The sequence below is a fragment of the Artemia sp. Qi Xiang Cuo genome, chromosome 17 (genome assembly GCF_049724085.1).
Source record: "Artemia sp. Qi Xiang Cuo chromosome 17, ASM4972408v1, whole genome shotgun sequence".
NCBI lineage: Eukaryota > Metazoa > Arthropoda > Branchiopoda > Anostraca > Artemiidae > Artemia > Artemia sp. Qi Xiang Cuo.
In genome coordinates this window covers 40,632,631-40,645,000 of record NC_142810.1, presented here as the reverse complement: position 1 = coordinate 40,645,000, position 12,370 = coordinate 40,632,631, and the positions used below count along the sequence as shown (strand labels likewise).

Here is a 12,370-nt window from a genome sequence, read left to right as displayed (position 1 = left end):
CGGGAAAAATCCCCACGGAGGGGAGGTTTCTAGTTAAATTTGGAAAACAGTCAGAAATTAAAGTCTTTATCAAGTGAAATTTTTCAGCCAGAATTGTCTGCAAGAAATTTTCCGAGGGGAATTTTCAGCAAGAAAAGAATTGTCTGAAGGAGATTTTCCTGAAAGGGGGGGGGGGGATTTTATGAGGGAAGAACTTTCCATGGAGAGATTTTCCGTGGGGAGAAGGAATTTTTAATGGAGGCAGGCCAGACTTCCTGGCATTACTTAAAAATGATCAGAAATTAAATTTAAGAAAATAGCAAGTTTTTTCAACTGAAAGTAAGGAGCAATATCAAAACTTAAAATGAACAGAAATTGTTGCGTATATAAAGGGAGTCACCCCCTCTTTAATACCTCGCTCTTTGCCCTAAAGTTTGACTTTTTATCCCAATCACAGGCAATGCTATAGCGTTGCCTATACTTAAGGCCATACGACTCCTAAGTTGTATTATTATTTTTATTTTTTGTTTCCCAGAGGCACTTCATATGGAAGGGGTCGTAATATAAACTTCAAAGGGAGCTCATTCGATTGAAAATCGAGAGTTTTAGTGCCCTTTTTAAGAGTCAAAAGTGATCGGAGGCAACTAACCCCCCTCCACGCCCTTTTTTCCCCAAGTACATCCGATAAAAATTTTAGGTAGTCATTTTGTTAAAATAGTTTAAAGATCATATAACAAAACCTCTGTGGTCCACACAGCCCCCCCCCCCCCACGGCCCGGAGGCAGGTGCTGGAAGTTATGCCCTGGGGGCAACTATAGTTCTTACAGAAGGAATTCTCGTATAAAGTTCAGAGAGGGCTCATTTGACTGGCAATTAGAAGTTCTAGTTCACTTCTTCAGAGTCAACAGTGATCGGAGGGCAATTGCCCCCCCCCCCCTCTATGCCCTTTTTCCCCAAATACAATTTTAGGATAGCCATTTTGTTAAAAATAGTTCGAAGATCATATAACAAAAACTCCGGTGTCGACATACCCCCCAGGGCCCGGGGGAAGGCATTGTAAGTTATATGGTAATATGTCGTAAGTAATATAGTTTTTATGGATGGAATGCTCGTATACACTTCAGAGAGAGCTGATTTGGTTGGAAATTAAAAGTTCTAATTCATTTTTCAGAGTCAAAAGAGATCGGAGGGCAACTAGCCACCACCCCCCCCCCCATCTTCACACCCTTTCTCCCCGAATGCATCAGGTAAAACTTTGAGATAGATATTTTGTTAAAAATAGTTCAAAGGTCAGATAACAAAAACTTCAGTGTCGACACAACCCCCCAGGGCCCGGGGGCAGGCGTTGTAAGTTATACCCTGGGGGCATACAAGGTTCTTATGGAAGGGATGCTCATATAAACTTCAGAGTGGGCTCATTTGATTGGAAATTGAAAGTTCTAGTTCACTTTTTAAGAGTCAAAAGTGATCGGAGGACAGCTACCCCCCCCCCCCCACAACTCCTTTTTTTCCTAAAATGTATCAGACAAAAATTTTGAGATAGACATTTTGTTAAAAATAGTTCAAAGGTCAGATAACAAAAACTCCGGTGTCGACAAAGCCCCTCAGGGCCCGAAGGTAGGCGTTGTAAGTTATGCCCTGGGGGCATATATGGTTCTTATGGAAGGGATGCTCGTATAAATTTCAGAGAGGGCTCATTTGAATGGAAATTAGAAGTTGTAGTTCCCTTTAAAGAGTCAAAATTGATCGGAGGGCAGCTAAACTCCCCCCCCCACGCCGTTTTTCCCCCAAATGTATCAGATAAAAATTTTGAGATAGCAATTTTGTTAAAAATACTTAAAGGGTCAGATAACAAAATTTCCAGTGCCGAAACCCCCCCCCCCGGGCCCGGGGCAGGCTTTGTAAGTTATGCCCTGGGGGGTATATATGTTTCTTGTGGAAGGGATGCTCGTATAAACTTCAGGGAGGGCTCATTTATTTGTAGAGTGAAAGTTCTACTTCACTTTTTAAGAGTCAAAAGAGATCGGAGGGCAAAAAGCCCCCCCCCCTTCCACAACCTTTTCCCCAAATGCATCAGATAAAAATTTTGACCATTTTGTTAAAAACACTTAAAAGGCTAGATGATAAAAACTCTGGTGGCAACAAAACCTCCCAGGACCTGGGGGCAGGCATTTTAAATTACGCCCTGGGGGTATATATGGTTCTTATGGAAAGGTTACTCGTATAAACTTCAGAGAGGGCTGATTTGTTTGGAAAGTGAAAGTTATAGCTGACTTTTTAAGAGTCAAAAGAGATCAGAGGGAAACTAGCCCCCCTTCCCACGCCCTTTTTCCCCAAATGTATCAAACAAAAATTTTGAGATAGCCATTTTGTTAAACATAGTTAAAAGGTCAGATAAAAAAAAACTCTGGTGTCAACACAACCCAAAGGGCCCGGGGGCAGTCATTGTAATATCGTTCTTATGGAAGGAATGCTCGTATAAACCAAAGAAAGGGCTCATTTGATTGAAAATTGAAAGTTCTAGCTTATATTTTAAGTCAAAAGAGATTCAAGGGCAACTAAGCCCTCCCCCACGCCCTTCCCCCCCCCACCCTTTTGATAAAATTTTGATTGCCATTTTCTTAAATTGATTTAAAAAAAAACTTTTTCCACAATAATAAGTTTTTCAAAGAAAAGTAAAGAACTCCATTAAAAAAAAAAAAAAAAATGAGCAAAAATAAATTCAAATAATCTACCAAGCGTGAGACTACCACAAATCAGCATCGGTAAATAAATGAAACCCAAAACGAACAGAAATTACAATAAATAACCGAGTCAAATTCAAAACGAGCAGAAATTAACATAATTGCACTTTCTGAACAAAATTTGCACTTTCTTAAAAAATACATATGAATGTGCATTGTCAGTTTAATATTCATATACTGAATTTTATTAATCAAAATATTAATATTATTTGATTTATCAAAGTTTTAAAAGTAAAAACATTTATTTTTTTCAGTAAAGTGCAAATTTTGTTCTGGCCTTGGGAAGGCATAGGGGTTTTGCGCCCAACTTATGTTAATTTCTGCTTGTTTTGAGTTTGACTCGGTTATTTATTGTAATTTGTGTTCGTTTTGGGTTTCATTATTTACCGATGCTGATCTGTTGTAGTTTAACGCTTGGTGGATTATTTGATTTTATTTTTGCTAATTTTTTGATTAATGGAGTTCTTTACTTTTCTTCGAAAAACATTATTTTGAGCAAAAAGCTTTTTTTCATTAGTTTCTGTTCGTTTTATATTGACATAGTCTTTTCAGGGAAAAAGAAAATAACACTTTAAATCTTTTCGATTTTTAAGACTTTATAGTTTGGCCTGCTATTTGTATGCTTGAGAAAAATTTTCAGCAATTTTTGAGGAGGGGAAAAAGGCTGTCCCCTCCTCAACGCTTCGCTCTTTGCGCTACAGTTTGTCCCTGTCTCACAACTTTATTTTTTAAAACAATAAAAAACTCTAGCATAATGAGCGAGGCGTTGAGGAGGGGACAGTCCTTTCATATACGGAATAATTTCTGTTCGTCCTAAGTTTTTATGTCGCTCCTTACTTTCAGACAAAAAAAAACTTGTTTTTTTTATTTAGTTTTTTAAAAGACCAGTCCCTGAAATACAAGGACCGCCATTTAATTAGAACATAAGAAGTTTTTTAATACTAAAAAACTATAGCGATAAGAGCCAGGTACTGAGGAGGGGGCAACCCCCCCCCCCTTTATGCATGATAATTTCTGTTCGTTTTAAATTTTGATGTTCCTCTCCTTATTTTCAGTTGATAAAACTTGTTTTTTTATTATTATTAAGACTAATCGAGATAATAGTTACCATTCCTGAATCAGCTAAAAATGGCGAGTTTTTTTTTTCACTAGCAATTCTTTTTAAAACGCCTATCTTTAATTTTTAATTACTATGACCTGAGGTTTGTTCTTCTCTAGATTTCAACTACCACTGCAACCATGATGGGAACTGAGACCACAGCGTGTCTACATGAGACCACAGCGTGTCTACCTTGATTTGGTGTTTTGTCACTATTTTGGAAATTATTTAGAACTTGTACTAAACAAAATTATACTTCATCAGATGTGAACCTCTTTTGTTTTTTCAATTTTTTTTAGATTTTCTCACCCCTTTACGGTATTTTCTTGCACACGTTACTTCTTAGTCGAGTCTTCTCTTTCTTTCCATTGATAGAAGCTTCCAGGTATGAAGTAAAAAAATCAGTATCTTATTGATATAGATGTTTTTTCACTGTCTCACTTAAAAACCTTACCTTTTATTAAATATTTTCATTTTGTCTTAGTTCAAAAGCTAGTTTCTCAAAGAGTTTTGTGGATTTTTCTTTGGGGACAGCAATGAGTATTCTTGGGATTAAGTGCACTACTCAATCCCCATTTTTTTTAAATTAGAAACATCATAGTAACAGAAAATTAGTCCAAAGCCTATTCTAGCATATGTCTTCGTTTATATATATTAGTGGTATACAAATATATTCAACAACCAATTCATTGATCCTATAAAGTTTTAAGAGCTGAATCGTTGATATACAATGGGCCTTACTTTAGACCTTAGTCCCTCTGGTGTCATCTATGGCGCATAGGGGATCGACGAAGCGTCTCCATTCATCGCGCATGGTTGACGCTGCGATGATATCCTCCCATTCTGGTGTCAGTGAGGTCAAAGCCGTCTACGGATCTTGGTCGTGTTCTGCGGGGCGTATTCTTCAGAAGACCTCTTCTACGATTACCGTTGGGTTTCCAGCTGTATGCTATGCTAGGGAGACGACTTTCGTCCAACCACAGCACTTGTCCAAGATAGGACCAGTGTTTTTTTCCGAAGAATATCCGTGACAAGCGGCTGGCCAGTCCTTTGACGAATTTCTTGTTAGTGACTTTCTGCTGCCAGTGAATCTTAAGAATACTTCTAAGGCAGTTATTCTCAAAAGACTACATGCGCTTCTCCTGTTGCTGGTTTATCTTCCAACATTCGCTTGAATATAAGTATATATTCCTAAACGTTTTGCTCTCTCCACTATGGAGTCAAACACTTCTTGCGACTTTTGTTCTGATTCTTCCAGCAGTGCTACGTCGTCAGCTGTCGTCTGTCTGTCTAAGGACGTAACCCATGACAATCGCAAACAAAACCGGAGACAGAGCGCATCCTTGTTTTGCCCGCTTTGGTCTTAATGCAACATTCAGTGTCAGCGTAATAAGTAGTAATCCCCATTATTGTATTTTCTGGTAGTCTGTAGAGCCTTAGAATATCTCAGAGACTTTCTCTGCAGATCAAGTCAAAGGCCTTCTCAATGTCTATGGATAATAAATACAACTTTTTATTCCAATCGTTTGATTCTTCAACGAGTGTTCTAAGGATAAACATAAGGTCCTTGCATGACCTTTTGGGGACCGAATCCGTGTTGTCCCTCACGTAAATAGAGGTCTAGTGCTCTACTAGTTCTGTCCAATATTATGACTGTGAGTAGGTTTCCAGAGACAGGTAGTAAATTAATACCTCTATAGTTGTTATACTCCAGCATCTCTTTTCTTGAACACCTTAACAAGAACTCGTTTCATCCAGTCCTTGGGCATAGCTTCTCCAATCTATATCACTGTGAATAGAGTCGTCTACATTGTCAGGTTTGTCCACAAAGAAGTTTTTATCATATCTGCTCCAATGCCATCTATTCTGGGAGCTATTTAAATTTATCAGGAGTTTTCCAGCAGTTGTGATCTCAACCGTACTTGGAGGGTCAGTGTAGATTTTAAGGTTCAGGAATGGGGTGTCAGGTATTTGTTCTTGGTCAACAGGAATTGGTATGTTAAGTATTCTCTTGAATTAGGAAACCCACGTCTTGTCCCATCTTTTCAGGATCTGATAATACTTGACATGGTGCTGTAAACCATGTGGCTTTTCTTATGATTTCATTTGTGATCCTGTAAAAGGTTCTAGAGTCATATTTTCTTGCTGTTTTCTTGGCTAAAATCGCTTTATTTTCGAGGAAACATCATCTGTCTCATCTTGAACTTCTCTTCACCTGCTAATCAATCTGCCTATTGAGGTTCCCGTAAGTGATTAGGGTTTCAAGAGTGGCGGCTGTTAGGTCCATGTGCTCTGCTGTTTTATGTCCATCAATCAGATTCCAAGTCTCAATCAAGATCCAAGTTTCTTTTGGCTAGCAGTTTGTTTTGGTATGTCCCTTTGACAGCCGTCCAAACTTCTTCAGGAGACTAAGCCGTGAGGTCTTCACTAAGTTGTAATAATAAATTGGTGTTGCATCGTAATTAGTCTTACCTCAAGAAAATAAATTTTACGGTTTTAATTTTGATATTCTGCTTAGGTCATCTCATTGATTAAATAGAAAATAATTTCTTGGGCCATACTCCCTTTCGGTTTATAATCAAACAAAAAAAAAAGACTGAAAAACTGGCTATATTTTTAATAACTTGGAGCAAAAAACAGCAAAAAATCTTTTGTTGCCTTGTACACATTCTGCTTCAATATAGCACTTGTATTTTTTTTCAGCTCTTTATTAGTTAGTTTAGGCTTAGTTTTTATGCTAAGCTTTTCATGCCAACTTCCGGGTTTTCTTCCCTGCTAATATTAAATTTAAAAAAACTAGTTTTTTCAGCGGAAAGTAAGAAGCAGTATTAAAACTAAAAACGAACAGAAATTATTACGTATATGAGGGGGGTTGCCTCCTCCTTAATACCTTGCTGTTTACGCTAAGGTTTGACTTCTTGTTCCAATTATTTGAGAATGATTCCTGAGCCACAAGCGCCATTTGATTAGAATAATAATAAGCTCTTTTAAAAGTTCTAAAAAAAAAAAAAACAAATTTAGAGTAAAGAGCGAGGTAAAGACGAGGGGGCAACTCCCCTCATACACGTTATTATTTCTGTTCTTTAAGTTTTAATGTTGCTCCTTACTTTCAGTTGAACAAACTGTTTTTGTATTTAATTTCTGAACATTTTTTAAAATAATGCTGGGAAATCTGACTCCCCACAATGGAAAATTTTCACCAAAAAGATCCCCCTGAAAAACGTCTGTATGCTTCCCAATAGCCAATACTATACGTAAAAAATGGGCAAAGTCATAGCTTGCAGCCCTATCCCCAGGGACTATGGGGGGTCAAGACATCTTCTGAAAAATGTGCAATTTCAAAACTTTGATTGGGCAACTTTCTGGGAAAAAGGGGCGTGAGAGGGGGGCTAGCTGCCTTCCAATATTTTTGGCCACTTAAAAAGGGCACTAGAACGTTTGATTTCCGATCAAGTGATCCCTCTCTGAATCTTCTAAGATCACTGGTTAAATGCAATCATCACAGGGGGATACAAAACAAAAAACAAATAACAATCGAATAAACCCACATCAATGATCTTTCTTCTGACAAAAAATGCAAAATTCCACATTTTTGTGTATAGAAGCTTGAAACCTCTACAGTAGGGTTCTCTCATATTCTGAATCTGATAGTGTTATTTTCATTTAGACCACTATAGGTTTTGAGGTATTTCCCCCCTTTTTCAGAAATTGGAAAAAAAATTTCAAACTTGTAACTTTTGATGGGTAATATTAAATTTGATGAGTTTTATATATTTTGAACACGCATCAAAACTAAATTCTTTTGATGTATCTATTGTTATCAAGACTAGAGTTTTGGTTACTATTGAGCCGCATTGCTCCTTATTTCCAGTTTGTTACCACAAACTATCTGAAAGGCTTTTGGATATGATGCCAAAAGATTTGAACTTTTATTGTTGTAAAACAAAACTAATTTTTATTTGTTGTCTGGCAAATTTTTTTTACCCATTTTTCAAAGTTTTCAATTCGTTTTAATTGTAAATAAACAGAAATATAGTACCAAGCAAAACAGATATTTTACATGTTCTATCCAGTTGGAATATTAAAAAAGTTACATGTTTGAAAAATGTATCACATATTTTTTATTCTTAACAATAATACTTTCTACCACTGTCCTAATAATTACCAGTAGTTTGTTCCATCTGAGTTGAACAAGATTTTTCTGCAATACAAACAAGTTGCTCAACACATTTGTAACATAATGTTGCCAAATTAGTTGGGCATTCTTCACGTAATGCTCTAACTTCAGCAGCTGGAATCAAGGCAAATATATCTTGGATGCCAGTAACATTTTCATTCCAAAACTGGGACCAAAAGGAATCATCATTGAAGTCAATTGGCTAAAAAAGAATAGAAATGTACCAACAATTTTTTCTTATTAAAACATCATCACAACCAGGTGTGCAAAAGTTCCACAGCTGCCAGTAGCAGAATTCCAAAAGCCAGTAGCCATATACTACCCATAAATATCATACTCCATAATTTTATCTGTACCGTTTTATCAAAAGTATTGTATCATATTGACTCTAATACTGCTAGTGGAGTATAGTATTCAAAATCTGAAGTATACTGTATATAGCTTACTGCTGTGATTTTATGGATGGAGTTGTACACTCCAATGCTATTGGTATTATAGAAATAATGCATACCCAACTGCACGCTTGATACTCATTGATCACTATACTACAACAATAAAAATCACAATTTGATTTTCTGGGGGAAAAATATTGATTGGCAGCCTGGCAGTAACATGCATTAAGAAGCTTTGATATTAGTTTTGCCGTAATGTAATCCCCAAAATAAACAGAGAACTTCTGCTACATTGTAGTGTGGCTGTTTTAGTCTACTAATCATCCACGTTCCAGCTTTCCCATTTTCTGCTTTAACTGTATGTACCTTGATAGCTACCAGCCCTTTCAACGTTCTTTCAACTGATGAATGAACAGTTTGGAGAGAGTTTAGCTATTTTTGCACGATTTGGACAAAACTCCTTTTCAGTTGGAGAGGAGTAGAGCAAGTAAAAACTTGTCCACAAGGATGAGGGATAACAACGACTTAAAATTAACTTTTCACATGGCGACAATGAAATTCACTGAGCTTTTAGTTTGAATATGTTTCAAAAAGCAGCAAAATGAGAAGAGAAGAGATATTTCAGAAGAGATACATCACCTGGTAAAAAAAAAATATCAAGAACAAAAACAGCTCTTTTTTGTTTTGTAGTTGCTCTTTTTTATAGTTTTGGTTCCTATTTGGTTGAGTTACTTACAGTTCATTACCACAAACTGTTTGATCAATCTTCCAAGACAGATATCAGGTAGTAGAGCAATAAATAAAGATCAATCCGTTTGTAAAAAAAAATAAGTCTGAAAATAATATAAAACTTCACAAGGAAACAATCTGGAAATAGTTCCAAAATTTTTACTTTTGGCTATAATATACAATTTTTTATGAATCATATTTTGGATTTGGTTCCGTTTTAATCAACTATTCCCCAGATTTCAATATAATCTATAGCTTAATTTCGTATCATTAGGAGGGGTATAATCTTTGTGGTAAGAAGATTATATTTAGAAAGTGTTTTGAATGGCAAATCCAATTCTACAACATTTTTTTAATTCTATTGTTTTTATCTCAGGATTAGCCTTCATACGGGCTTGACAATTGCTCAAACATTAGAAGTTGTGGAGGTAAGCTTAGGTATTTAAAAAATAATCCAATGCCCTAATTTGAGCAGAATATCTATTCTGCAAAATTTCATTCACTTACTTAAAACTTTCCTAGATTGTAAACAGATCCTAGACTCCAGTTGAACCACTCGATTGAACCACTCATGGATGCCCACCAAAAATATTGCAGGGGGAGGGCACAAGAATAGCAATGACGAGGGGGGAGGATGAAGGGAATACATTTGAAGATAAAAGGTTATATGCAAAATAAAATTCTCAAGGAAAAAAGAAAAGTTCTTAATTTTTAAATACCAAATGAAGCAAAATTCTAAAAATTTTTAAATGATGAGGATTCCTGGCAAAAAGATCAGTTCCTTTAAATGGTACTTTTGTATTATACCGCCAAAACTCAAGAAGTGATGTTAGGTTAATCTTAATGAAAAATACCAAAACATGATGAAAATATAATACTTAAGAAACAAATTTGGGCTATATATTTGCACATTAGGAGCGTGGGGGCAGAGGGGGGGGGGAACAGAATTTTCCACTGAGCGTAAGCGAATTGTTTCTTAATACAGACCGGTTTGTTCTCAAAGTTTTAGACAGTGTAAACTTGAGTGTTGGTGGTACCTTTTAATCTATCATGCATTTAATTATTATGTATTTAAGATTAATATATTATGCCCAAAACCTAGAGTAAAAGAAAATAAGACTCAAACTAAATTGCAGAAAATAAGAGAAAAAGGTATCATCTTAAAGGGTCCATTTAATTTCTGAGTAAAACAACAGTCATATTTTGAAAGACCATATAAAAAGATCTTGAGTGGTATGTGCATCTAATTTATAGCTCAATAATGAAAATATCTATAAATTTATCACGAAATTTATCACAAAAGTGAAAGTGATAGCAACTAGGGGTTGATTGTCACTAGTGATAAATCACAAGGGGTAGTAACCCTGAACAAAATGGGATTTTGGGGGGACCAATTTTTTTTGACAAGATAGATTTTTGGGGAAATCCCAAAAATTTGGGGATAGTGGAAGCACTGGTATTTTCAGACAAAATCTGCCAACAAATTTTACTAGGCCATGAAAACTACCAAGTAGGATTGATTCTATGCTACCCCACTTTTGCATGGTGGAGCAAAACTTGTGTTTTGATAGCTTTTCTTTGAGCAAAATTACCTTAAATTAAAGCTATGATAAGTAAGCTAGCATCTGTTATGGATAATTCCTTGAAATCTTTCAGGGAAGATCTTAAGAAGGAGTTTGCCACCACTAGTTATTTGACCCAAACACTTTTCCAACTGAGAAATGAAATTAAAAGTGACATTTCTGCCCAGGTTAGTGATATTGCACACAGCGTATCCCATATTGAAAATTCTCTACAATCAGTTTGTTCTGTTTCAACCGTTCAGGACCTAGTGGTTTCTACAGTGTCCTCTAAGTTGTCTCAACTCCCAGTAGCCCAATTAACCGAAACCAATGTTCGTCAGATAGCCCGTTTAGAGCGCCAGCGTCTTGAAAGACGTCTTTACATTGTTCCATATGGTATCCCCACCCAGACTGATGATGCAGTTTTCCTGTACAATTATCCACTACGTAATTATGGAGTTGACATTGGTGCCCCCCCCAGCCCAAGTAAAAAGACTTTCTAATAACCATCAACCATCTGGTAGCCGCCCCCTCCTCTTCTCTTCTCTGTATCATCAACTGAATTTAGAAGGCAAATAATATGGAAATCCTTGGAAACAAAAGAATCAATCAGTTTCTACTGTAATAGTCCTAAGGAAGATCGTATTAAAACACAAAGCTCTAGTTGAGGAGCTGATATGCGGAATAGCAAATGGAGAGGCAGATTTGATAATTCGTAATGGTGCCATCATCCAAAAAACTTACCGACTGGAGCAATCCCCCCAACCGCTCCAATGTCCCACTAATGTATGTGCCTCCTTCTATTAATTGTTTAAGTGTTAATGGACTTGCATCACCAAATTCTGTCTCTCAATGGTCTAGTAGTGAACATAATAACAATATTACCCTGTCTGATGTTGACATTTTTCCTGTTTATTCAGAAATGAGTTGCTTACCTGATGTTTCTTCTTTGTCATTTAATAGTGCTGTATCCAACAACCATACCAGTCCTTTAATTCCTGCTTCCTCTCAGATTCCTACCTCTCAGGGAATGAGGTTCCTTAGCTCCAGTGTTGATAGCCTCCCTAATAAGCTTTCTGAACTTTCCTTTTGTATGAAATCTGAAGGAATGGACATTGCAGCAATTACATAAGTTTCACCAAAAAATACCTTGTCAGTCTTAATTCCTGATGAGATCAAAATCAATGGTTAACAACTATTTTCTAATCTGAATTCTCCACTTTGCCACAGAGGAGTGTTCCTTTATATTAGAGATGGACTAAATGTTAGTCTCATTCAATTTAATTCTCTGAATACTGATGGAATGGAGTCTGTGTGGATTTTGTAATAGAGATTCTCCTTTTTTGTCTGCCCTCTCTGATAAGTCCCTCTGTCAAACAATCTCACAACCAACTCATTTCAGGGAAGGTCAAGTCTCCAACACTCTTGATCTGGTTATTCTCAGTAACCCTGACCTTCTTATTAAGAATGTAATAACCACACCTGTTGGTAATACTAACCATGTAGTAACTATTTCAGAACTATGTCTGCCTACCAAAAAACCTTCCTCTAAGCAACAAAAATATGTAAACTACAAAATAGTCTCTGATAAACTTGCCAAAGTCAACTGGAAAATGCTTATTACTGATGATCTTGAAAAGTTGGTCAAATGCAAAAATAGGAATAAAAAATGTGGAAAAGGCATGCAC

General features: G+C 36.4%; 1 protein-coding gene across 2 annotated transcripts in view; it reads right to left on the bottom strand.

Moving 5' to 3' along the window:
- LOC148942198 (protein HID1) overlaps window positions 1-12,370 on the bottom strand; it is a 116,232-nt gene that overhangs the window by 92,271 nt on the left and 11,591 nt on the right. For both annotated transcript variants that reach the window (XM_089102864.1, XM_089102865.1), the window contains exon 2: window positions 7,988-8,201. In XM_089102864.1, the coding sequence (XP_088958990.1) occupies window positions 7,988-8,201 (214 nt within the window). The remainder of the gene's footprint in view (window positions 1-7,987; window positions 8,202-12,370) is intronic.